This window comes from Nothoprocta perdicaria, unplaced genomic scaffold (genome assembly GCF_003342845.1).
Source record: "Nothoprocta perdicaria isolate Ctin4 unplaced genomic scaffold, notPer1 scaffold_43, whole genome shotgun sequence".
NCBI lineage: Eukaryota > Metazoa > Chordata > Aves > Tinamiformes > Tinamidae > Nothoprocta > Nothoprocta perdicaria.
In genome coordinates this window covers 4570131-4593478 of record NW_020455677.1, presented here as the reverse complement: position 1 = coordinate 4593478, position 23348 = coordinate 4570131, and the positions used below count along the sequence as shown (strand labels likewise).

At 37.6% G+C, this 23348-nt stretch overlaps 1 protein-coding gene across 1 annotated transcript in view; it reads left to right on the top strand.

Annotated features, from left to right (window-relative positions):
* Positions 1–75: 75 nt before the first annotated feature.
* BABAM2 (BRISC and BRCA1 A complex member 2) overlaps positions 76–23348 on the top strand; it is a 155343-nt gene continuing 132070 nt past the window's right edge. Inside the window, exons 1-4 of the mRNA XM_026046226.1 lie at positions 76–125; positions 2524–2683; positions 15260–15336; positions 21414–21508. Of these exons, the coding sequence (XP_025902011.1) occupies positions 2556–2683; positions 15260–15336; positions 21414–21508 (300 nt within the window). The 5' untranslated portion in view covers positions 76–125; positions 2524–2555. The remainder of the gene's footprint in view (positions 126–2523; positions 2684–15259; positions 15337–21413; positions 21509–23348) is intronic.

Below are 23348 nucleotides of genomic sequence, written 5' to 3'. Positions count from 1 at the left end.
GTGAGCCCGGGGGCGCTGCCGGGCGCCGGGGCCGCCCCGCGCGCTCGGGCTGCCGGGGAGCGCAGGCCGGGGCCGGCCCGGCTCCGGGTCCCGGCCGCTCCCTGTAGGCTCCGAGCCCGACTGGAGTAAGCTGCGAACTTGTTTGCTCCTTTCTAATACTTTGAGGGGGGCACTCTAGTGAATTTCAATATTATTATTGTTATGCCCTTGGGTTAGTTTGGTGTGTTTGTGTTCTGCCTCCGGCACTGCAGGAAGATTAAGCTGGGAGGGGGAAAAAAAAAATAGATGTGTGTGAGAACTAGAACTTAAGGGGATGCTGCTGCTTGTGTTGCAGTTTGTAAATCCCCTTGTTTACAAAACAAATCACCCAGTCTCGCTGGTAGTGACACTTCGCTGTGTGGCTGCGGAGCTGAAAGATATGGCGCAAGAAACCAGCGGGAAAATGCTTAGGAGTTGCCCGAGCCTTGTCTTGACAATACCTATGCGCTTTGTTAGTGCAGAGATAAGGGATGTCATCGAGTAGCCCGTTGTGCCTGTCTGTATCCAGCTTTGTCCCCCAAGTGCATTTTTTATCCCACAAAGTTTTACCCTCTTAATGGCTATTACCCCCCAAATGTGTCACGTCTTCAAAACTTACTGTGTGACGTTCACTTCCAGAAATGTCAGAGAGCTTCTCTCTTAGCACGATGTCACATTGCTCTGGTTTGACAAGTGCCAACCTTCAGCTGTCCGGCCTGCCCCTCTGCCTCAAGCTTCTCTCTCTACCAGGGAGCTGGCAGAGTGAAACGGGTGCCCCGTTTCAGCAAAATCCATCAGTTCGGTGTAAACCTGTTGCAGTTGTAGCTGAGCCACTGGGCTTTGCCTTGAAAGAGGTCAAGTGTGGGCTTGTGTTCTCTTCTGCTAGTCCCTCTGGGGAAGAGTAAAGGTAACTAGGCAGGAATTTTTGGTAGGAAAGAAGTAAGAAACAGAAGGAATCATCTTAAACGGCTGCTGGTCTTTGCTAAGCAAACTTATGCTGTTGTCCAATGTCCATTGTGATACATCTATCCATATGAAGAGAATATATGTGTATATATGCACACAGATATTTCATTTGCTTCTTTAGCTTCTGTAAAATGTGAAAAACAGCCTATTAAAGGTAACTATTGTATGTAGGAAATCTACCTTTAGTAGTATTTTAATTTGCCCTTAAAGTGTTTTTGCTTTGTTCAGATACTTTCAGGACAGCTAGGATAATTCTACTTTCTTGAAGGTTGGTTCACAGTACCTCAGTATGAGTGTTTTTTTAGGAGATATGTCTATAAATCAAGTGAATGTAATTGCTACCAATTATAGAGAGCAATCAGCTTCTAGGAAAGGCATTAATTGCCCACTAATACTTGTAACTGAGTGAATATTGCATTAGGAAATYGACTTGCAAATATTGCAGTGGATTGTTCACGCTCTATAGGAAATGGACTAATACAGCAATCCATATTATTTGTGAGTATAAATGAACAATGAAGTGGTTGTGAAGGCTTGCCCGGCATCCTTCTGTAAGAAAGCAAATGCTGTATTAATTGATGTTTTTCAAATACATGCCTTTTTTTTTTAAAGTATCCTCTTGCGGTCCTATTTAAGGTATAGACTCTTCCACCCAACTCCTCAGTGCCGTATTTACATTACCTTGAGACATTTGTGGCTATATTTCTATAAAACTCCGAAATTCAGTTAATTATCAGATGGAATGAAGTGCCTCAGGGTGTGATGCACACAAAGCTAGTGTTGTAGTCAGTTACCACTTCCCTTACTTGCTCTTCTCCTGGCGGTCTGTATTTGTCCACGTTGTCATGTCCAATGGGCTGGAACAGGTCTATGTTCAGAACAGGTTCTTAAACTGCTCTGCCTTAGTGGCTTAACTAGTAGGGTTGCGCAGTGTTAAACTCTTCTGATTAAGTTTGTTTTTTGAATGATGATGTCTTTTAAAGAGTACAGTGTTACCTTTTAATGAAAAGCAGTGTGTTGGCCTTTAATGGAAAAATGTGAATTACTTAATATAGCTACTTAACAAAGTGATGTAAAAATAATGGCGTTTATGGTTATGCTAACAGTAGTTGTATTAGACTTTACGCATGTATATATAKAGAGAGGCTCAAAACCTGGTCCCACCACAAGTGGTAGCAAAAGTCCCATGGATTCAGAGAGAGAGGGGAAAATCTCGCCAATAGCTGGACTGGGGAGGGACAGGGACGGGATGGTTTCCCTTTCCCTTCTTTTTGTTAGGAATAGGATCCTAACTACAGGAGCCTAGGAAATGAGTCTGATTTTAGGTTGGTAATGGATAAATGGGCTTCCTTGACTGTTGCTGAAATAAGAGGATAAAATTACTCTGTGTTCATTTTTCCTTTATAAACCTGTTTACATTTCAAATGCTTTGCATTCCTGATCATTTGAAACCATAAACTTTTCCTTTAGTAAGCACACGGTATATGTGAATTTATATCAAATAAGTAGTTTTTTTTTTCTTTTGCCCCTCCTGTACAGCTCAAGACAACAGGAGAGAGGAACATATTAAAATGTCGCCTGAAGTTGCCTTGAACAGGATTTCGCCAGCCCTCTCGCCTTTTATTTCCAGCGTGGTCAGAAATGGGAAAGTAGGATTGGATGCCACCAATTGTTTACGGATTACAGACTTGAAATCTGGGTAAGTGTGTGAGTTCCTTCTTGAAAAAACCCAGCTCCCAACTAGCAGTTCAGAGGTATTTACGGGAGTGGATTTTACCAGGTGAATATGATTTCCAGTATATCTGTAGCTGACATACTAGCTAGATTGTTTCTTTTTTTGTCTTACTACCATTTTCTAGTGTGGGGATTTAATTTGTCACATTGTTGGCAACAATAATCTTGTTAAAACTCTTTCATCACTGCCACTTGATAGTGCTGTTTTTCAGCAGTGAGCTAGAGTTATGAATACTCCTTCCTGTTTATCACTAGCTTACTTTTCTATAAATTAAATACTCTAAGATAAATTTGTGAGACATTACCTGTAGATATGAGTATGCTAAATAAGAAAATAACAACAGAAAACCCCTTTTCATTTATCTGACATCCCTCACGATCAGTGCATCAGCTGGCYGTGGAGCCAAGTGTTAGAAATAAACTAAATTCCTCTTTATTTCTCAATCTAGAAGGGCACCTGATGATTTCCAGAGGAGAAGTCAAGTTTGAGATGCACATGTAAAAAAGATCCACACGTAACTGCTGTAAATAAAACAAGGGGGAAGTGCAGTGCTAGAAGTAGAGTTCTCGTTGGCTGTCCTGCAGTGTAAGGAGTTTCCCAAGGTGGCCAGTAAAGAATCCAAAAAATGGAAGGTGTGAGAAATACCTTTGTCCTGAAAGTAAGCACCTGACCCTGATTCGAGTTCTTATTTGAGAATGGAATTCAAATCATGAGATTATTTTGACTCTCTGGGTGTCTAATTCACTGTTTTGGCACAGACTACTGGTTTGTGTTGTTGGGTTGTTTGTTTGTTTGTTTTGTTTTTTGTTTTTTTTATATACTTTTATGGTGCGTATTTTTGAATGTTAAATTTTGCCTAATAAACCACAACCACTCTTCAGCATCCTGAACACCACCTCACATCACTATTATTTAAACATTGATTGAAAATAGTATTGAAAACTTTGTTTAATGTGTTTCTGTAAGCTACTTTTTTATGGTTTTATGAATACTTTGGAAGGTTGTTTTTTGCTGTTGCTGTTTGAAAGTTATCTTGCATTTTCAGGAAAAAGGTTTGAATTCTATGCTATGATTACTGTGAAAAGAATCATTCGTTCCTGCTGTATCCGTGAGGTGGTGTGACTGAATTCAGGTTTCCTGGGAGGTCCAAGAAGCTGTAACCTTGTTGCTGCTTCTGTCTGGTTTGGCGTTTAGGCTTACAAGTTACATGACACAGGTTGAGCAGTGATAGAGCTGTGACCTTCCATTCACACTAAGCCTTGTTTTCTCATCAGTTAGTCTCCAGGAGGGCTGAGATGGGGGCTGTCCCACATCTCTCCTAATGAATCTATGAAAGATGAATGCAAAAGGTAGTGAGAAAACACAGCTGTAGTTCAGTGATGAAGGCATTGGCTGATGAGGTGGGAGAAAACATTCTGTTCTGTGCCCACTGATTTGCTTCTACCGTCTGCCTTTAAAAATAATTTAAACCAGTGTTTTCCAGTTGACTCAGARCTATTTTAAAAAGTATCTGAAGTTTTTGCCCGGTGGTGTTACTGAAAAACCTTGAGTTTACTTTGATAAAGTTTGAATGTTTTTTTAAAAGGTTAACCAAAAATCAGAAAACACTCAAACCACCCCCTCAACCCAATGTTTCAAATTCTTCAGTAACTATATTGAGMATGGAGTCCAGAACACAAAGTACAGCCCTGAGGGTGGTTGTCCCAAGACTTGTTTAAAGGAAGCAATTCTGTTATATGCAAGTGTTAGCAATGTTAATTTTTTATCTTGTTCTGGAATGCAAAAATACTTTGGTATCTGCCTCTTTTTTTTTTTTTATGCTCAGACGTTTTTATGGGTTGAGGTTATTTGGAATTGGTATAATCAAGATTCTGTGTTTCTGAGAATTACTTCTTAAAGCGTTCTTTGTTTTTTTTTTTTTTTTTTTTTTTTACAAATAAGTTTCTTAAACATTATTTGAAAACAGGACAGCAAATAATTCTTTGTCATTTCCTTCAAGGCGGATGTCTCATTCATGGAGATTTTGTTATATTTGCAGGATTTTTTTTAATATGTGTTTGTTATAAGTATGTGATTTTAATTTGTTTATGAAAAAGCRTGTAACCGTGGAAATAAAAAATGATGAAATTCCTTGCAAATTACTACTTGAGGATGTAACTTACCAGATAGACAGTATAAAGCTACTTAAAGAGCATAATATTGGCATATCACAGAATTACAGATTATATTCTTCCATAACTCATGGTCTAATTCAGGGATCTCTAAGTCAATGGATTTCTCAGGCTCTAGATACTGTTCCTGAGAGGTTCAGGAAGGGATTAGCAAGGGAAAACCCACCCTGTTTTCTAATGCTACCAGGTACTGCCTCCAAAGAAAAACTTGCAGGGCTTCAAGAGTCAAAAAGAAAGCCACCAACACTGATTTACGTCATCCTTTTTTTCTCACATCACATCCTGCARTTAACCCATTAAAGTCTGTGATTTCCTTACGCTTTCATGAAAAAAGTGATAACCCAGAAGAAGCAGAAGGCTGAGCCTAAAGTAAGTGCTACTAGTGTGAACAAACAGAAATAGAGGGAAAGAGAAGTGGAGCATAAGCAAAAGGAAAAAGGAGTGYAGTTAAGGCAGAATGATGGGAATGAGGTCCTGGAAGTTAACTGCAAAACTCCCTTCAGTTGCAGTGGTGCTGACTCAAGCTTTACATTTAAAAGATGGAACTTGAAGGTAAGGAAGAGGCTCTAGATTAAATAGTTGAAAGTAACTAAGAGGCAGTTTTTGAGTTCTCAATGAATTAATTATTACCATTTTTAAATACTGGTGTTTCATGAWACTTAAGTTTAAATAGTTGTTGTGCATTTATTGACATATGAAGGAATCTGTAAACACAAACTAACTGCAGGCTGGCTTGAATTTATTACAGAATCTGCAAATATTTTATGATTTAAACAGTTCTAAACTGTTATATGTGAATTCATAAGAATAAAAAGAATACGATTCTAATGTAACTTTTAAGCTAAAGTCCTTAAGGCAGTAAGTAAAAATGATGAAGACCTCTAGAAGCTTCTGGATGTGCTCTCACTAATGAGTGCATCAAGGAGGGCGRCTGCATGGTTGCTCCAGGGTCATGTGCTGCCCTCTTAATTTGGGTAGAAAAATAGGGATTAGCCTAGTGCCTCCCTTCCCTGGTAAACCAGTGCTTTACAGTGCATATAAAACCAAAATCCAAAGGCTTTGGATGTTTTTATTGTCCATCACATCCAGTTTCTTAAATTTGAGAAACTGGAGCTGTGGTTGGTATGGAATGATGGTGCTATTCTGAATATAGTAGCATCTCCAAACATGGCATTGCCTGTTTGGAGCTTTGCTTTTGTTGTTCTCCAGCCCCCAAATGGGATGAATTTCCCGTTTGTTTCTCTTGTGCAAGGCTGAGTTCCAGGTTTATAACTTATGCTAATTGATYTTGATTTGTAAATGCAGTCATGTGTTGGAGATCTGTTTTAAGTGTTAGTAATGTTTGAAAAGTAAAATGRCGTGTCTTTTCAGTGCAGAATGCTGTTTGTGTTTGTTTTCATTTACTGACTACTTAGTTTTGTTTATGAACAGCATTAAAGAACTTATGCTTGATTAAAACTATGAAGTATGATGATATATTAATTTGCTCTGCGCGGGAGAGTGGGAGGGAAATGTGGTTGAAATAATGGTGGCAAGGAAAAGCTCCTGCTCTTTTGCAGTGCTTGGGTGTATAAATATTTTATAATAATATGTTAAAGTTCCATAATGTCAGTGTGTTTTACAGATGTTTTAAGCAGCCTTATATCAGACAATTTACATGCCTGAGTAGGGCCTTGAGGATCCATTCCTATTCACGGGAATTATATGACTCCTGTTAATGCAGAGTGCCTAAGGAGGAAGTGTGAGTCCCCCTTAACTGTGCCCAGCAATATGGCATGCCAAGAAAGAAGGAAACTTTTCAGTAGCAATACTAAGCAAAAGTTCAGTGGTACACAGCTACCAAGGCAGAATTTAACCAAGTTTGCAAAGCTAGTATCTATAATTTTTTTTTTCGTGTAAAAAGGGCTGTGGGCTCCGCAGTGAACACAAGCAGAACCTTGGTGTTAGCTCGCCTTGGAAATGTAGCACTGYTAGCAGAGCAGCTTTGAGTCTGGTGACAAGAAAACCTTGGAAGACCACTCTGTTGCATTAATAARAGGTATTCTTTGAAATGTCAGAACAGATCTAAGAATTTAATTCTTTCACAGGATTTTAACTTGTTGCAGACCCCGAGAAAACAGTGCTGCCCATTGAGCCAGTGCCATAAACTGTCCCTCAGTATCTCCAGCGGTGTCCCTTTGAAATAATGACATCTTAATTAGATATTGAAATCCACTTATTGCCAGCTGAACTATGGCAAAGGTATTTTTCTTAGAGTTTATGCATACAATCATCGGAAAGATACTGAATATGCAAAATWAGATTAATTTGACGTAACAGGGTATTTAGTTATTATATAATGTAGAATCTGTTTATTTAAGAGGCTGCTGCTTCTTTTGTGCCTTGTAACAATGATTCAAAAGTTGAATCTCTGGTAGTTGCCTTTCAGAGTCTTTTTTTTTCTACCTACATCTGTCCCTCAAAGCCCACGTATGAACCTTGAGTTACGCTGTAGGCCTCTCGCACTATTTTGTTTTTAAAAATAGTTCAAYGTGTTGCAGCAGGTGAAATTTCAAAAGGAATACAATGATACAAAATTTCAGGATGTTACTTTCTTCACTTAAGGAGTGAGTATGTATTCCTGGGTACCCACTGGCAGCGAGGTTGTAACCTGTTTGTAACTTGTTTAGTACTTTTTTGAAATTTACAATTAMAATTTCTTTTGTTTCTGAAAGAAACCGATATAAAGAGTGATCAAAAGAATGTAGCAGTGTCTGGAGTAGATTTTTAAATCTACKTACGAATTCATTCTTGAGTTGTAGTAAGATGCTTACAGCTTACCCTGCTCCTCATGAGCAGTAATGATTTAGATTTTGTGTTATGGTCTGCAGTATGTTTGATATTTCCTTTTCATTTGAATGCTTCCCCCTTTTAAATGTAAATATGCATTTTACATTAGTATTTCATGAAATAAAGTATTTCACTGTAAGAAGGAAAATTTACACTAGTGCAGCAGAAATTCCAAAGTTTCACCTTGTTTTGTCTTTGATTAGGTTGAACTGAAAGTTTCTGCTCAAGTTAGTTGAGAAAATTTGCATTCCATTGTTCACAGTTATCTATAGGTAGGTTTTTAACATACATTTTGTGTAAGTATGAAGTTTAATCAGTCTGACTTTTCTGCATGCAATYGCTATTATAAAAACCGTTTTTTAAAATAATTGTGCTCAGAGTTAAAATGTATGCTGTAAAGCATGTGATAGCTTCCAGGAAAGATACAGTCTCTTGAGACTTACTGCTATATTGAAAAAATTATAAACTATTACTTATTTTGCATAGAGTAGGCAGTTTCCTTCCAGTTTCTAGTAATAGTTGTATTTCTTCTCTTCAAGAARCCTCCCTATTAGCAATGAGACTTTGTCACTCCTGAGGAAGATTTAACAGGGAGAAGAAGGTGAAGCTGGTGAGACGATGTGAGAGAGTTTTTAGAGTGGAACAGCACTTTTTCTGCTGTCCCARGAAGATGGCCTGGCTCTGCATTTGGGTTCTTGTGGTTTTGTTTCTGTCTGTTGGAAAAACAAAGTGAAAATATCTACCTGATAAAGATTTGATTTTCAGTGTAGAGCACATTGTTGATGGTTCTGCAAATATTCTTCAAAAATGTGTTGGCATTTTAATGCTGTTTTTTACCCACGGTGCTTCAGATTTTTTAGTAAGCACTTGCTAGTTTCAGATGCTATGAATAAACAATTAAAAAAAAAAAAAAAGCCAAGGTAGCATTAGTTAATTTTGTTAACTTTTGCCTCCACTTTGAAAGACTACATATTTTTCTGAAGTTCTCTACTGCACAGTGTCTTTCTGCTGATATTTTGAGGTTGGGACAGTGAGTGACTTCTTGCCTGACCTTGCAAAAATTGAATGCAGTTTCTTTCAATTTTGTGCTTTGATAAAAATGAAGAAACTCTTTGGTACGGATGCCAACTGTTCCCTTCCCAATTTGTTTAGGGAGAGCTTGACGTGACATAGTACTAATTTACCTGACAAATAGAGCTGAAAAGAAATACTATAACAGGTTACTTAAATGTATATTTTGGCTATCTGTRCCTTGTTAACTCACTGCACACTTACATCAATATACTGCTGATTTCTGCCCAGGACTTTCTGCTATTATGATAAGTGTCTTGCTTAGTTCCCAGCATTATGCTTCACTGCAGGAGATAAAAACTCGTCATAAAACTTCCTTTTTTGTTGTTGTTGTTGTAAAGGTAGCTCCATGGAGAACACCAGAAATCTAATTGGGAACCTGCTTCAAAACTCTGTGTCAAATTACTGTTTTTAGGAAAATATGCAACAYTGAAATATTCTTAAGCCAAAAACCTGGCAGAATTCCTGTTACTTCTGGTCAGTTCTCTGTTCAACTGAAAAACTCGGATTATTCATGTTTAATTTTGGTTTCCAGTGAAATTTCATAGTGGCTGTAGTTTCACATGTCCCTGTCTTTTCTATCTTTTCATCTTTTGTGATTTTTGTTTCAATCTCCTGAATAAAAATTGGGTTACAACTTGCGTACTTCTGCCATTGATTATTTTCATTGGAGCAGGAAAATACATTATATTATGTTCTGTAATAACAATATTTATAATAACTTTTTGTAYTAATAGCCTGCTGTCTGCGCATTTTTTGGGCTATTGTGATTCTTATTGAATTGCTAAATTGGTGCTTGGTTGATTACTTGCTTCTAAGAGTTTAAAATTAGCGAATCAAATACTTAGAGGTACCTGACCAGAGAGCTGTAAAAATATGCAATTAGGAAAAATCTTTGGAAAGTGAAAGGTAAAAAGAAAGGATGTATGGTCACTGGACTCTTTTTTTAATCATGTATTTAGCTTATTAAACAGTAAAATATGTAAACATGGGCTRTACTCCTAGTCCTTGTGTTTTTCCTAGTACCTATTCACAGCATTTCACTTCAGAACTGTTTRTTTTCTTGCAAAACCCTTGAAGTTGAGGGCCATAATGGCTATTAAGGATGGTATTAAGAGCAATGCTTATAGACTTAATAAAAATCTTGCTTATAATAGCTCAGCTTTTGAAACTTTCGGTATGAATATGCTCTTCCTGTGAGCACTGAAAGGATCTGAAGCTGCAGGTGGTAGACTGCGATTAATGTGAATTAAATTCACATTAGTGAAGGGTAGAGGTGGCCTATGGCTGATTATTAGGTTCTGCCTTGTTGCAATTAGCAGGTAATCAAGTGCAAATTGTGAAAATACCAAACAGGAGTTGGAATTTGACAGRAGGGAAAGAAAGTAAATCCAGGGGACATATCTTCCAACTTTCTCATATGCTTCTCTCAAATTTTGCCTGTTCATTCCAAAGATTTAGGATCCAGCTGAACTTGTATGTGAAGCTGGGCATTTTCTTGGTCGGAATTTATGACAAAAAGGTAGTATATGTTAATAGTATAGGTTAATTCAATTGTTTATTTACTGAAATGTAGTCTACTGGARTGTGTATTATAATAGTTGTCCCGTTGTAAGTTTTTTGTTTGTTTTTCAGTCATTCTTTTCCCCTTTACTGTTTCTGTCATATTCCTTTGGAGACTGTAGAGTGTATGTACGTGTGCAGTTGTTAAGGGGAGTTAAAGGCAATTGCAAGAGTATAAGAATCTTACAAAAGGAACAACTTTGCTTGTAATAYGTGTTTATAAAGCTGCCTCTTTATTGACAGCTGTCTTTTGTTATTTGCTATTTATTTTTGGTAATTTTTATCACAATTAGCTCCCTGAGCTCCTTTCCAACCTGCATTATGGTTGTGATTGAGGAACCGTTCTAAAAAAAACTTTCCTAGGGAAGATGAACAGGGAACCCTTGATACCAAAAGAATCCYCATCGTGTGGTTTGGTACTGACTGGCATTTAGTACAGAAGTTCTCTGAGATGGCTTCAAAATTATGTACAGATGTGATTCCTCTTTTTCCGTCTCTGGAGTTGTCCCAATTGAAGCTACATTGAGTGTCCATGTCCGGCAGAGGCTGGSGAGGTTGCAGGACTTTTCCCACTGGAAATTGCAGCAAATGCAGAATAGGTTTGAGGTTAAGTCCTTTAAGTCCTAGTTCTAGAAGCAGGCAGCTTTCCCACTTGGCACATCTGTTTTGGCAAACTCTTAATAAAGATACAACTGTTCTAATTTGTTTTATTAATGATAGTCATCATTAGATGATTTTGTACAAGCTGCCAGGGAAAGTAGGTAGCTGTCAGCTGATTTTTAAGCACTTATTTGAGCTTCAGACTTTACAAAATGCAGATATGCCCATGGATACAGAAGGAGATTGAAGGATTGTTTTCTTGGTGGTATATTCTACCTAGTATCCTATTGAAGGATTGTTGGTGGTATATTCTAGCTAGTATCCTATTCTGAAATTTCTGTTAGCATAATGTCCTTCATATAATTAAGGGTAAATATTTATTTACAGGAAAATCAGCATTTATAGAAAGTGAAGTTCTTTGGAATGTGTCTAACACTGGAGGCACCTTCAGGGCTACCAAACAACTCTGGATTGAAATGCTGTTGCAGTTATGGCGTATCACCAGTACTAACAGGATTCAAATTTAATAAGAACATCCCTATTGCAGGACCAGAGTAGTCACTGTTCAATTCCTGAGGTTCAAACGAACCAGTTTGGATGGAAACAAGTTTTATGAAACTGGTGGATTCAGCTGTTGGACAGGTGTTTGGAATAATTGGAATAATTATGTATTTGCTTTTCTGATTTTAAAATGAAAATATCCATTTAAGCAGCAATCAGTCTAAATGTAAGTGGATTTTCATATTTCCCCAAAGCAGTGGTGTGTGGCTTTATATCTTAAATGTAAGTTCCTGTATCTTATATATGTATAATCTGTGTATCTCTCTGCCATTATATAAAAAGGAGAAGTGTTTACTGGACTATTTTTCTCATTTCAGAATTTGCTCAGTTGACAGAATTTTGGTTAGATCTGCTGTTTTTCAGCAGCAGCTGCTTAGTATTTTCTTGTGTATTTCCAGGCCTCTGACAGCCTGTAAAGGTTTGTGCAACGTGACAGAGAGTTCCAGTGTGATACAAGTTTTCATTAGTAGAAATAGCTTTCTAAAATGTGATCCTCACCCATGCTTCCTTAAAAAAAAAAAAATAAATAAAAAATCACCTTCCTTCCATTCTCCCTTGCTACTACCACCATATACCAATATGCAGTTGTGAATTCTACAATGAATTTGTAATTAAGTGTAATTAAATCTTGTGTCTTTAAAGAACAATGGAGCAGATTTTCATCTATAAAGAGAGGAAAAAGTAAACCATTAAAGGCATAAGAATCGAAAAATGGTTCAAGTTGAGTTTCCAATCAAGGTTTTCTCTTACACCAAAGTATACAAATGACAGAAAAATATGGTGGAGTTCTGCCTTTAGAAGAAGAAATGCTTTCTTCGTTATATCTTTACTGGTATTCTRCTTGGAATATCTGTGTGTGTATTTTGTATATTTTGTAGTTAAGGCTATTTTTTGGTCCTTGAAACTTGTGAAGCTAATGATTCTTTGATAAAGAAACCATTGTGAGAGATCTTAGGGTACACGGATGCTTTCTTGTGTAAAATACTGATGATTTAAATGAAGGTATGTGCTTCAGTATAATGTTCATCATGAAGAAGCAGGGAGGTGGCACTTCTGTTCATCTTAACATGAAGTCAGATTCTGAAGTGAATTCAAGTAGGTGAACAGTTTCCTCTAGTACTAATTTGCTGTTAGTAAGATGAGACAACAACTAATCCCCAAAACACCTTATTACAGCATGATTTTATGGGGACCACTTGAACCAAGAAGATCATCAAACGTTAAAAAAAAAAAATTAAAAAATCCACTATTTTTAGAGAGGATAGAGGGCAGGCTTCTAGGTAGACATCTTTCCAATCATATGAGGTTACATGTGTTGAGGAAATTCAAGTGAGAAAGAACTGTCTGACTTTCTGGCAAAATAAAGTTACACACACACTGCTAGATTTTGGATCAATTTTTCAGTGTGCCTTAGGAGTTGTCTTCTTTCCCTGTTCATACYGAAAAGAAACTGTCTTCTTTCAAGTGGACGTATGTAGGATTTTTGCTTGGTTGCTCAGCCTGCTGCGGTTTTTGTAGTCTTTTGTGCGGCCTAGTCGAAGAGTGTAATTTGGCACAGAAATGACTGTGAATGCTGTCACTTTCCATCACTTCTAGAGCAGTAAAATTCAAAACTTCTCTAGTGGAGTGTAATAATTTAAGAAAAGTACTTAGTTTTGCTTTTAGGGACACTTACCATTAAATCAGGCTTTTATTTTAACGTTAAAGAATATTATACTTTCCCCAAAGTATTTCCAAATGGCCTGTTGTGCTAAAAGAAAAGATTGAAGCATATTTGTAAGATCCCAAAATTATGTCTGTTGAAAAGCTTATAACAGTGTTATTTTGATGGTATTAGAAAAATGTGCCTGAGATTGTGACCTGTGAGACTTGGAAAGAAACTKCCATTAAATATTAACTGGTGCTGCAGAGATGTTTTGGAACCTGCAAAAGGTTCTTGGTGGTGGTAGCAGGTGTGGGGGGCTTTTTTCTCTCTTTCTTTGAATGCTACCTACCATTAGCCTTATGTGATGCAAACCTTAGAAATGACTTGAAGGTAGATGATCATCTCATACCTGGAGATGTCAAATTTATCCACATTCATTAAAATCTTCTSACTGCTTCCTGTTTGCTTTGCTCACCTACTATTGCAGTTGTCCCTAGGGCTTCAGTCTTGGTATTCTCAAACACATCCAAGAAATCTGCTTTTGCTCTTAGTGATACTAGTGATACTCACCACTCTTGCTAAGCTCCACCTAGATGCAATTCAAAAAAAGAGTATGGAGCATCGTATCATCAAAATAATTTTCAGCTCAGGTCCTGTCATCCAGTGTGCTGTGTTACCTCTCACATTGGCATCACCTGTAGATTTAATAAACATTGTCTGTCTTCCATCATCAAAGACTTCTAATGAAATGCTGAATAGCGGTCTATTAGAAGAAAACCTAATCTGTGCATTCTTCATGGATGAAACAAGTTTGAACTAATCTTGAAATTGGCTTTCCAACCAGCCCTGTGCACATCTGATAATCGTATCTATATTATGTTTCTCTAGGTTGTTTTTCACTATGTTTTCACAGGCATGGCAGAACATTTCCAAATAGAAGGTAGGACATAGGTTGCTTCCCTTTGATTTGCAAGACCAATTATCTAAAATTATCTAATTTCTAATTTCTTTCTCTCTCTCTCTCTCTCTCTTTTTTTTTTTTTTTCCCCTCCCCTCTTTTGGTCATATTTTTAGCCTATTAAACATGGCTTTTGTTTTGTTACATGGTTTGTAGTACAGCTCTGACTTGATGTACGAGCTTAGGCCTTTTTTGCCACTGTCTACGTTGTTTTCCAGTGTTGGTTGCATCTAGTATTAGCAAGTCTTTAACTTTGAGCTTTATGTAGCTTGCAACAAGTGTAGCCCTGTGGTAGAAGAGCAAGAAAACTTCTGGCAAGAAAACCTGTGGGTAATAAGAAAGCAATGAAACTCTAAGGGCTTCTGAGGCTTATGCTCCTGGGATGTGTTAATGCCACCAGCTAGAGTGGCGAGAGCCCCAGGGACTGCTGCATTTTCTTCTTGCATCTGGGATTTGTTGGGTCTTTGTTTTCAAAGATCTTTGGTATGTGACTCATAAAGTGAGAAAAAAAGTTGTGTTTCTCCGGACTGGAGGCTGAAAAGCTTTTCAGTGTTGTTTGTTGTGTTCTTGCAGAATGCTCACTCATCGCCTCAGTCAGGACTCAGGGTGTTTCACACAAGCAGGAGATACGAAATGTTCACAGAGCACAAATTTAGATGCTGAGTTGCCATAGCCTAGAACACCAGGTTCTGAAACCTCCTCACCTGGAAGCTTACTGTGAGACTTTCCACAAGAGGAAAAATAAATGTTAAATAGGTAAAAATAGGCAGGGATACTCAGCACATAACTGTATGTGAAAAATAGTGTATACAATGTCAGCAGTTTGATGGCTTTTGCTGGTAAATGGCTGTTGTTTTGATGACATCCTCAAAACAGGGATTCTCTCTGTATGTTTCTTGTATTAAAATAAGAAAGAAGAAATAAAATTAGCACAGATTTAAAAGTTTCTCGTGCTGTAGTGGGAAACACTGTTCAGAGGAGGCCAGGCCTCACACAACTTCTCACCTTTTTTTTTCTTTTCCATCATTATAAAGATGAATATTTTTAATATTGACAACTTTTTACTGTATCTGTTGCTTGTACGCTGTAAAATAATGTTTCTATACACTATCATCTTAGCAAATTCTTACATTCTCTTTTAGATGTACATCCTTGACGCCGGGACCCAGCTGTGATCGGTTTAAGCTACATATACCTTATGCTGGAGAAACACTCAAATGTAAGTTAAAAACTGCTGCTATTGCATCTTGGCCCTTATACCAGCTGCCGTGTTCTTTATTTCTTTACCGGGTTATTTTTTTCAAGAGTGTTTAACTATTTTAAGGGGGTGAGATACCTGTTTTTTTTTTTTTTTTTTTTTAAGACTTCAGCACCAAGAATATGCAACCTGTGAAAATATCTAATTTCATTTTCTAAGATGTTTATAGCCTTCCTAAATATAGTGAAGAATTTGGAAACATGAATATCACAAGTTCTCCCCCAGCCACCCCATTTTTTAAAAATAAATTATTATGACTAAGCCAATCTCATGTCCTTTTTATTTAGTTTTGCTCGTGACTTAAATACTGTTCGTATTYCTTCCTTCCTTCCTCTGTGAGCGTTCTTTATTAAGCTCTGGCAATAGGAGTCAGTCTATCCGTTTATAGGTATCTCTGAAGTTTAGCTGCTATAGCTTACAAGATTAATGTCACTTTGATTTTCTGATCTAATACTGCAATTAAGTCAAAAGAAGGGTTTGTCTCCTAAAGTGTCTCCAAATGTGCTTTTCATCCTCAGTAATTTGGTGATTCTGTGAAAAGATGTTGCCTAAAGATGCAGATTTTTACTGTGTGTAGAAATGTTCAACATAAAATTTTTTTCTTTTTTTAATTACTATAATAGTATCTGCTGAGACTGTATCATACACATGCTGTAGCTCTGAGACATTTTAAGTATTAATAATGTATTCCTTCTACGGTAGTTTTTCTTTATATTACACGTTAAGCTGGAAACACTTCTTTATGAATGAAAACCAACACAGTCAAGCTTGTATATYATTAAAAATATTTTAAATCTACATTTGCCACTTCTAAGGAAAGCTGTCTGTCCCAGAAGTTGGTCTGAAACATTATTTATGTGTTTGTATGAGAGATCACATGGGCTCCACTGCCTGACTCCTCTGAGTATTTTAGCTGTTCTAAAAGTACCAAAACATGTCTKGATATATTTACTAATAGTTCTTTTCCAAAAGATGAAAATGGCATATTAGGTGCTAGCAGTTACCAAGACAGGAAAATATGGTAAAGAAATTTACTCAGATCCTTCAATAGGTAAGGACTATGTTATATAAAGAGAGCTACTCTGACAGGTAGATTTCTTTCCACACTTACATTAGGAAAGAAAAAAAAAAAAAAGGTGATAAAGTAGCAGACTGGACCTGTTTTAAAGTCTCGATGCCTACCCAGGGTGTAGCCAGTGATGCTTTAGACTTGTTTCATGGCCACAGCTGTGATGGAATGAAGAAGCTTCCTTTGATCACACTGGCATAGGGAATGCTGTCCTGTTTCCTATGGGATTACTTAGCATAAGGGACTCTATTCTTGTGTTTTGAGAGTTTAAAGTTTTATTCTTTTTGTCTCTGTAGAGGCTGGACTTGTTCTTGGATTTGTAGAAGAAAACAGTAGTTTAACATGTCCATGTGTGAGGACATGGGCGTGCAGACTMGCCTCTTAAATGACAACAGTTGCAGTACCTAGAAATCGTAGTATATATTAGACTTCATTATCAAGAAATCAACTTTTATTATCTTTATTATGTTTTTAATCCAATTCCAATGATTTTAATATCACACAAGCAATTAATAAAGGAAAGAGCATCCTAACACTTTCTCACCTTTCCAAAGAACAAAATCACCTAGTTTAGTCATACTGCATATTTTATTCTTATGACCAACTGGATAGTGAAGTAAAAAAAAAATACCTAATAATACCTAAAATACCTAAAAAAAAAAATACCTAATAATAGTAGTGAATTCAAGGAATCGTTCTTGTCTGTATTTCAGCACTGCATGTTTGAAAATGCTCTACATCATTCCATTTTACCGCACGTGGAGTAAATACTAATCCCAGCAGATTCAATAAAATTTTAATAATCTATCTTAACGATAGTCGTGGAAGAGTGCCGTGGTGTGCAACCAGAGATGCAGAGGTGCTCTATTGTAGGCTGTTGCTAGATGTGTTATCTTTCAAGGGCAAAATATTGCTGCAAAGGAAAGTGGCGAAATCTGCCAGAATAGAGTGCCTGAAGATATTAAGGATCTCCAGTGCATGATCTTCACTCCAAGGAGCCAAATACAGGCTGAAGTGTGTGTTCCTTTGTGGTTTGCGTTACATCCTCTTTGCAACAGATGAGATCTTTGTATGTCATCAATCATAACTGCTGCCACTGTGCTTATACCTTATGAACACTAATGCCAGCGTGTTGAAAGCTATTGGTGTTCTGCTTTAGGGAAGTAACTGCTCTGTTTTCCAGAAGACYGAGGGGTTCGCTGCTGGTTTTTGAAAAAGGGGAAAACCTACGTGCAGGCAATGCAGTGGCTTGGTCCCTCTAATGTAAAGTGGTTTATTGTCTGGGCTTTGGTAGCATTGAACATCTATATGTTAAGAATGGTTTGTCTGTAATGTTAATACATTTTCTTGAGATCGAATTAGAAATTTAATTTCTAATTCTCCTTTCGCATTGATTCTGAGCTTTTGGCATTTTATATTGGACAGGTGCTCAGCTCCAGTCAGGATGAGACCTTGGAGATCTCAACATCTTTATGTTGGAGAAAATATCAATGCTGGAAATAAATTGGTTTGTTGTCCCGATGGTTTTAAAAGGAGTTTTAGCTCCAAGAAAACTGAATGTCCATGGCATGCTGTTAAGGGTATGAGGTCTAGTAAGAGGTTGAATCCATTTTGAAAGTACAAAGCCTGCTCTGGATGGTAAGCGAGTATGTCCCTTGTTGCTCACTGAACAACCGTGTCTGTTGAGTTCAGGTCGAGGTCCTTTATGGAGAGGGATTCACCTTGTTTGAGACAAAGTGTTTTGTGATTCTTAGGGACCTCCAGGTCCTCCCTGTTTAAACATCAGGGTAAATGTCARAGCGTTAGTTCTCAGTATAAACAGTTGTAAGCCTTAATTGTGTTGCTGATAGTCAGAGATAAAAAATGCTGTTAGTAATGGATTTCTGAATTCTCTACTTTTGCTCCAATGAACCCTGCAGTCCCTGTTGTCTTTCTGATTTACCCTGGAATCTGTATCTCGTTTCTGACTTGAGATTTTCCTTCAAGCTTCCACCGCTTTTTGTGGCTAAAGGAGCCTGGTTTTCCCCTTCCCTTTACATTTTTTTTATTTCCCTTTTCCAGGCACTGCTGTATGTTCCTCTCCGAGTGCTGTCATCCAGAATGTAACAGTGATTAAAAAATGTGTTGCCCTTGTGATGGTTTTGTTCTTTTTTGGGACCTCTTGAGCCACAGTGTTGTCATCTTCTGTCTGATTTTAGCTGCCTTTTTCATGTGAGTGGATTACAGCTCTGAGTTCTACTGTCACCMATTGGTTTGGTTTCCTTTATCTCAAAGAATGATTCTTTTGTCTCATTTGTAGCTTAGCTTTTCTTTTTTCTTTTTTGGCTTGTTATTTCTGTTTCCTGGATTCTTACATGCTTTTTAGTTATGGGCCTGAGAGCAGGAAGTTGCTCTTTCCCTGCCCCACTGGCTGGTTCAGGAATATTCCCGGTAACGGTCTGTACAGTGTGTCATCTATTTTTCTGCTTTTGGAACTATTTTGATAAATTTATCTTATCTTCCTGTGGTTTTCTGCTTTAAGGAAGTAATTAGAAGCGAAATAAAAAATAAACAGGGGTGTATGACCTTCTGGTTGTCCTTCTAAAGGCTGCTTTTCTTGGTTATTTGCTAATCACGATTTATTGTGCCAGTAAGCCCCAATGTTTACCTGTAAATGTAACAATGAATTTGCAAATGATTGTATACTTGAGGATTTGCATAACAGGGTTGCTAACAGTGCCCTTGTGAGCCTTCTGTGCAAGGTTAGGTTACTTTGCATAGCCTGTGGTTTTGTGGAGGTTCTTGCAGAGAGGATGTTTGGGGTGTTTTAATTGAGATTTTACTAAAATGATCACGTTGCACTTGTGTGACTCGGGCCCACGCGCKCTCTTTTCTTGGGGCGAGGACTTGCTTCTGCCCTTTGCTCTCCTTTTTGCTTGTGTTCTGGACCTCTCTTGAGCAAGTAACCTACAGATTATTTTTCCRGACTCTAATAATATATTCCAGTATRTATTTTTCCTTTTCAGCTGTGTATGTAGAAGGGAAGGTAGTTTTATTCTGGAGTGTCAGAGGTACCAAGGAAGGTGTTTTATGCTGTCAAATACCTCTTTTTAACAGTCTCTCCATGGAGAGATGATGCCTCTGTATTCCTCTGTCAAGTCAGCAGATTACACGAGTTAATTTAGAGCCTTTTGTAGTGCCAACTGTGATGAGTTGGTATCTTGGTTATAAATCGTGACGGATGGAAGTTTACATAACTGATTTCATTTTTAGCATGAAGACAGTCAGCACTGTGTCAGGTAAGGTTTGGTGGATTTAACAAAGAGATGGATGTGATCCCAGTGTGAAGGCTTTTCCTGCATTTCTTGATTTGGGATGGTCGTCAGTGGCTTTGCAGAAGGCTGCACATCTCGCCCTCCGACAGGGAAAGAGGGTGAATAAAGTGTTGAAGGTTGGGCGGAAGGACGCGCTCAAGTGTTGGAGATGTAATCACGAGATAAGTGTTTYGTTCTGGTGAAGCGAGGAATACAACGTTACAGTTTTTCATATTTTTGTTTTCAAAATGGTAACAATTCTCAAACTCTGAACACAGTAATTTGCAAATAATTTTAATTGAAAACTTTGTTTTTACCTTGCACGATTGTATCAAAAGCAACAAGTCACAAATATAATGAAACAAACAGAAAACCCTAGAAATTTAAAATTGAATGATTCTGATAAATCATGATAAAATGTAGTTGGTAATTCTAGGTGTTGAACACTTTAGGCTTAGTATGCTCATTGCAGAGACTAATGCTAATACTTAGACAAATTAAAGCTGGGTTTGGTGTGGATTGTGCCATTATGCTTGCTTAAATGCCTTTGAATGTATAGAATCATTTTTGTTTTATGCTCAATATCTTACCCACGCTAACTATTAATTGCAGTTTAAGTTTCTCTGGATTTTCAGCATTGAGAAGAAGTATCAAGAGCTTGAGCAAAACCGAAATAGCATTTTCTTGCCCTTCATCCTTTAGTCTGACTTGTGACTGTAGATTTTATTGAGAATAAAAAGCTTCTGAAAATATGACTTCTTATGCTTATTTGTTGGTTTGTGGATACCTAAACGTTGTTGAGCCTAAGGTGTCGCTCTGTCCTAGTGTCAAATCAGACAAGACATGAAGGAGTCTGTGGGGAAGGGGAAAGGATAGACAGAAATAATGCAGAGACCTTAAGCATAGGTGAATGTGTGCTATCAAAGAAGGGTTACTTTTTCCCTCTGTTTAGTAACAATCAAGTGAATGATGATTTTTTTTTTTATTTCTTTTAACTAGAAGAGGAAAATTGTAAAAATTGTATTATGGGCAAAAGCTTATTGTCTTTAATAGTAGGATGCTGTATTTAATTCAGAGATTGGAGACTTTCTGAGCTTACCAGAAATACACAATTATCACCTGTGATTGAGAAGAGGTACCATTCTTTTCTGATGAACTCACACTGAAGTGGAACCATCATTTTGTTCTTATTTTTTATTATTTATCACTCAGTCTGTGTGTGTGTGTGATGATTGTAGCTGTCTGGATAAAGTGCTTAGGGTGTTATAGGAAGGCAGGCGTTAATACTCTGTTAAATTTTAAAACGGTAACAAGTTTTTTGTTGTGTTTGGATTATTTCAGGGTTAAATTCCATTCTTAATTTACATTGATAATTAAACACCAGGTTTGGGTTTTTCTGGGGTCCCTTCACTTCTAGGTGCTGTAGAAGTGAACTCAATCGAAAGGAAGAGTTGGTGCTGGCTTGATCCTTGAGCCTGCTGCCCCGGCTGCACGGCTTGCCCGAGGTTTACCCATTCCTGTGGAAGGGTCTTGTAAACTCCTCATGAAAGTTGTATTATCTCTCTGAAAGTAATTGTATCCTTTTGACATAGTATTGTATCTTTTGTATCATTGTATTGTATCATTTTATATTTTGTGACAAGATATAAACAATGTTTTTCTTTGCTACTTTTCAGGGGATATAATTTTCAATGCTCACTATCCTGACCTGCCACCAGATTTTATCTTTGGAGAAGATGCTGAATTTTTGCCAGATCCTTCTGCCTTGCATGTGAGTATTTTGCTGTTTGAGAAACTTGCACCATGCAAAAACATGTGGCTTTCAAGAATAACTTCTGTGATAGGAATGTGCTAACAATGCAGATGGAAGAAAATGGGTAACTCACTGTCGTGTGAATGTAAACCCATTGTCTTCTAATACAGTTTAATGTTGAATATATAAATGTGGTCTTATTTTCATAGTATTGTAATTAAGACAGGATGGTATTTACAACCAGCTTTTCTGAGTTCCTTTTAAAAAGTTCCATTTAACATCTGTTATTTTAAAATATATATACTATTTTAAAAGACCTGCTTATTTCAGTAGGAAGTACTAAGCATCAATTGTGTCTTTGAGAAGGATTTAATTAGAAAATGAAATGTGATTTTGTGTAGTGTTGACAGTTTTGGTTTTCCGTGAGGAAGGATAAACCTGTTTGTTGGCATCACTCTGTCAATGAGCTGTCTACTCATATGGGCTAGGGGTGCTGTAAGGAAGAAACGCACTTTGAAAAAGTGAGAATGTCAAAAATGAACCTAGATATTAAAAAAAAATGCCCATTTTTATTAATATGGAAGAAAATTCACCACAGTCTGAAACCAGACATAGTGTAGGCTGCTCAAAACTGCCTCTAAGGTAAAGCTTTGTCTGAAGAAGCTAATACCAGTTACGTGCTTAAAATATTTCTCTCTCAGAAGTTACTTGTAGCAGCTAACACCATAGTGAGATATTTCTGACACCCAGAGGTTTTTTCCTTCATTCTTGCCCCTGCCTCTGGGCATTTGCTGCTGCTTTTGCAGACCTGCAGGCCCCTTTTCTGGGCCAACAGTACCAGGTGTCAGCAGGGCTTGGGCGTATTCATTCCGACTGGCATCCGGTGCCAGTATCCGGTGGTTTTGGTCTAGAGCTTAGTGCTGGTTTGAAAGGTATGTCCCTTCAGCAGAGCTCTACTGTAATTCCTGTGCCGTCACCGACAAGCTGGCGTTTTGTTTCCTTTATTTTCCTCAAAAATTTCAGCTTTTTTGGAAAGTTGGGGGAAAAAATGTATCAAGAAATGGATACATTGAAGTATGTGTGGTTTTGAGCAGCAGGTGGGAAAAGTAACCACATTTTATATTGTCTGCCAATATAAGTCCCTGGCAAAAATACACAGCTGGGATGCCTTTCGAGTGGGCTTCTGCTGGTGWGGAGCCTGCAAGCACGTGCAGCCTGCAGCTGCTGGGCAAACTGCTTTGGAAAGCCTCCCTCTTTTCATCTATCTTCCCAAGGCACATTACTGAACACCATATATGCTTTACCTTTTGTCGTGGCACTACCAAATGGCTGTCTTGYTAGACTTGCAGAAAAAATTTTACTTCATTCTGACAAGTCTCTTAAGTGCTGTCACAATTTTTAACTTCCATGCTCTTTTGTTTCTCCTTTTCCCGTTTTATTATTTCACAATGTTACAACTTCTTGGGAAGTTTTTGCAGCTCTTCAGTGAAGAGGGATACCTTTGTAATGCTCAGAAAAGCTGAAATGAGTGACAAATAGCAGAGGACATAGCAATTACTCATTGAGAAGTTTGGGGARGTTTCAGAAATGCCATTCGTATGAGGAAGATTGCTAAGTGTGATGTAGTGCTGTATTTCTCAAGTGCAGAGAGGGCCTATTCATAGTGATCTATTGGGAAACCTGTAGAACTAAAAACATCCTTAGTTCTCTTTCGTTSTTACCGTGTTCTTAAATCCAGTTTTCTTCTGTCATTGCGTAAGCACAGCACAAGCTTCCTGACCTCTTCACTAGAAAGCAGCTTTGAGAGGCATTTGTCACTTGATGCATAAGATACCAACCACTTTTTTCCAAAATTAAC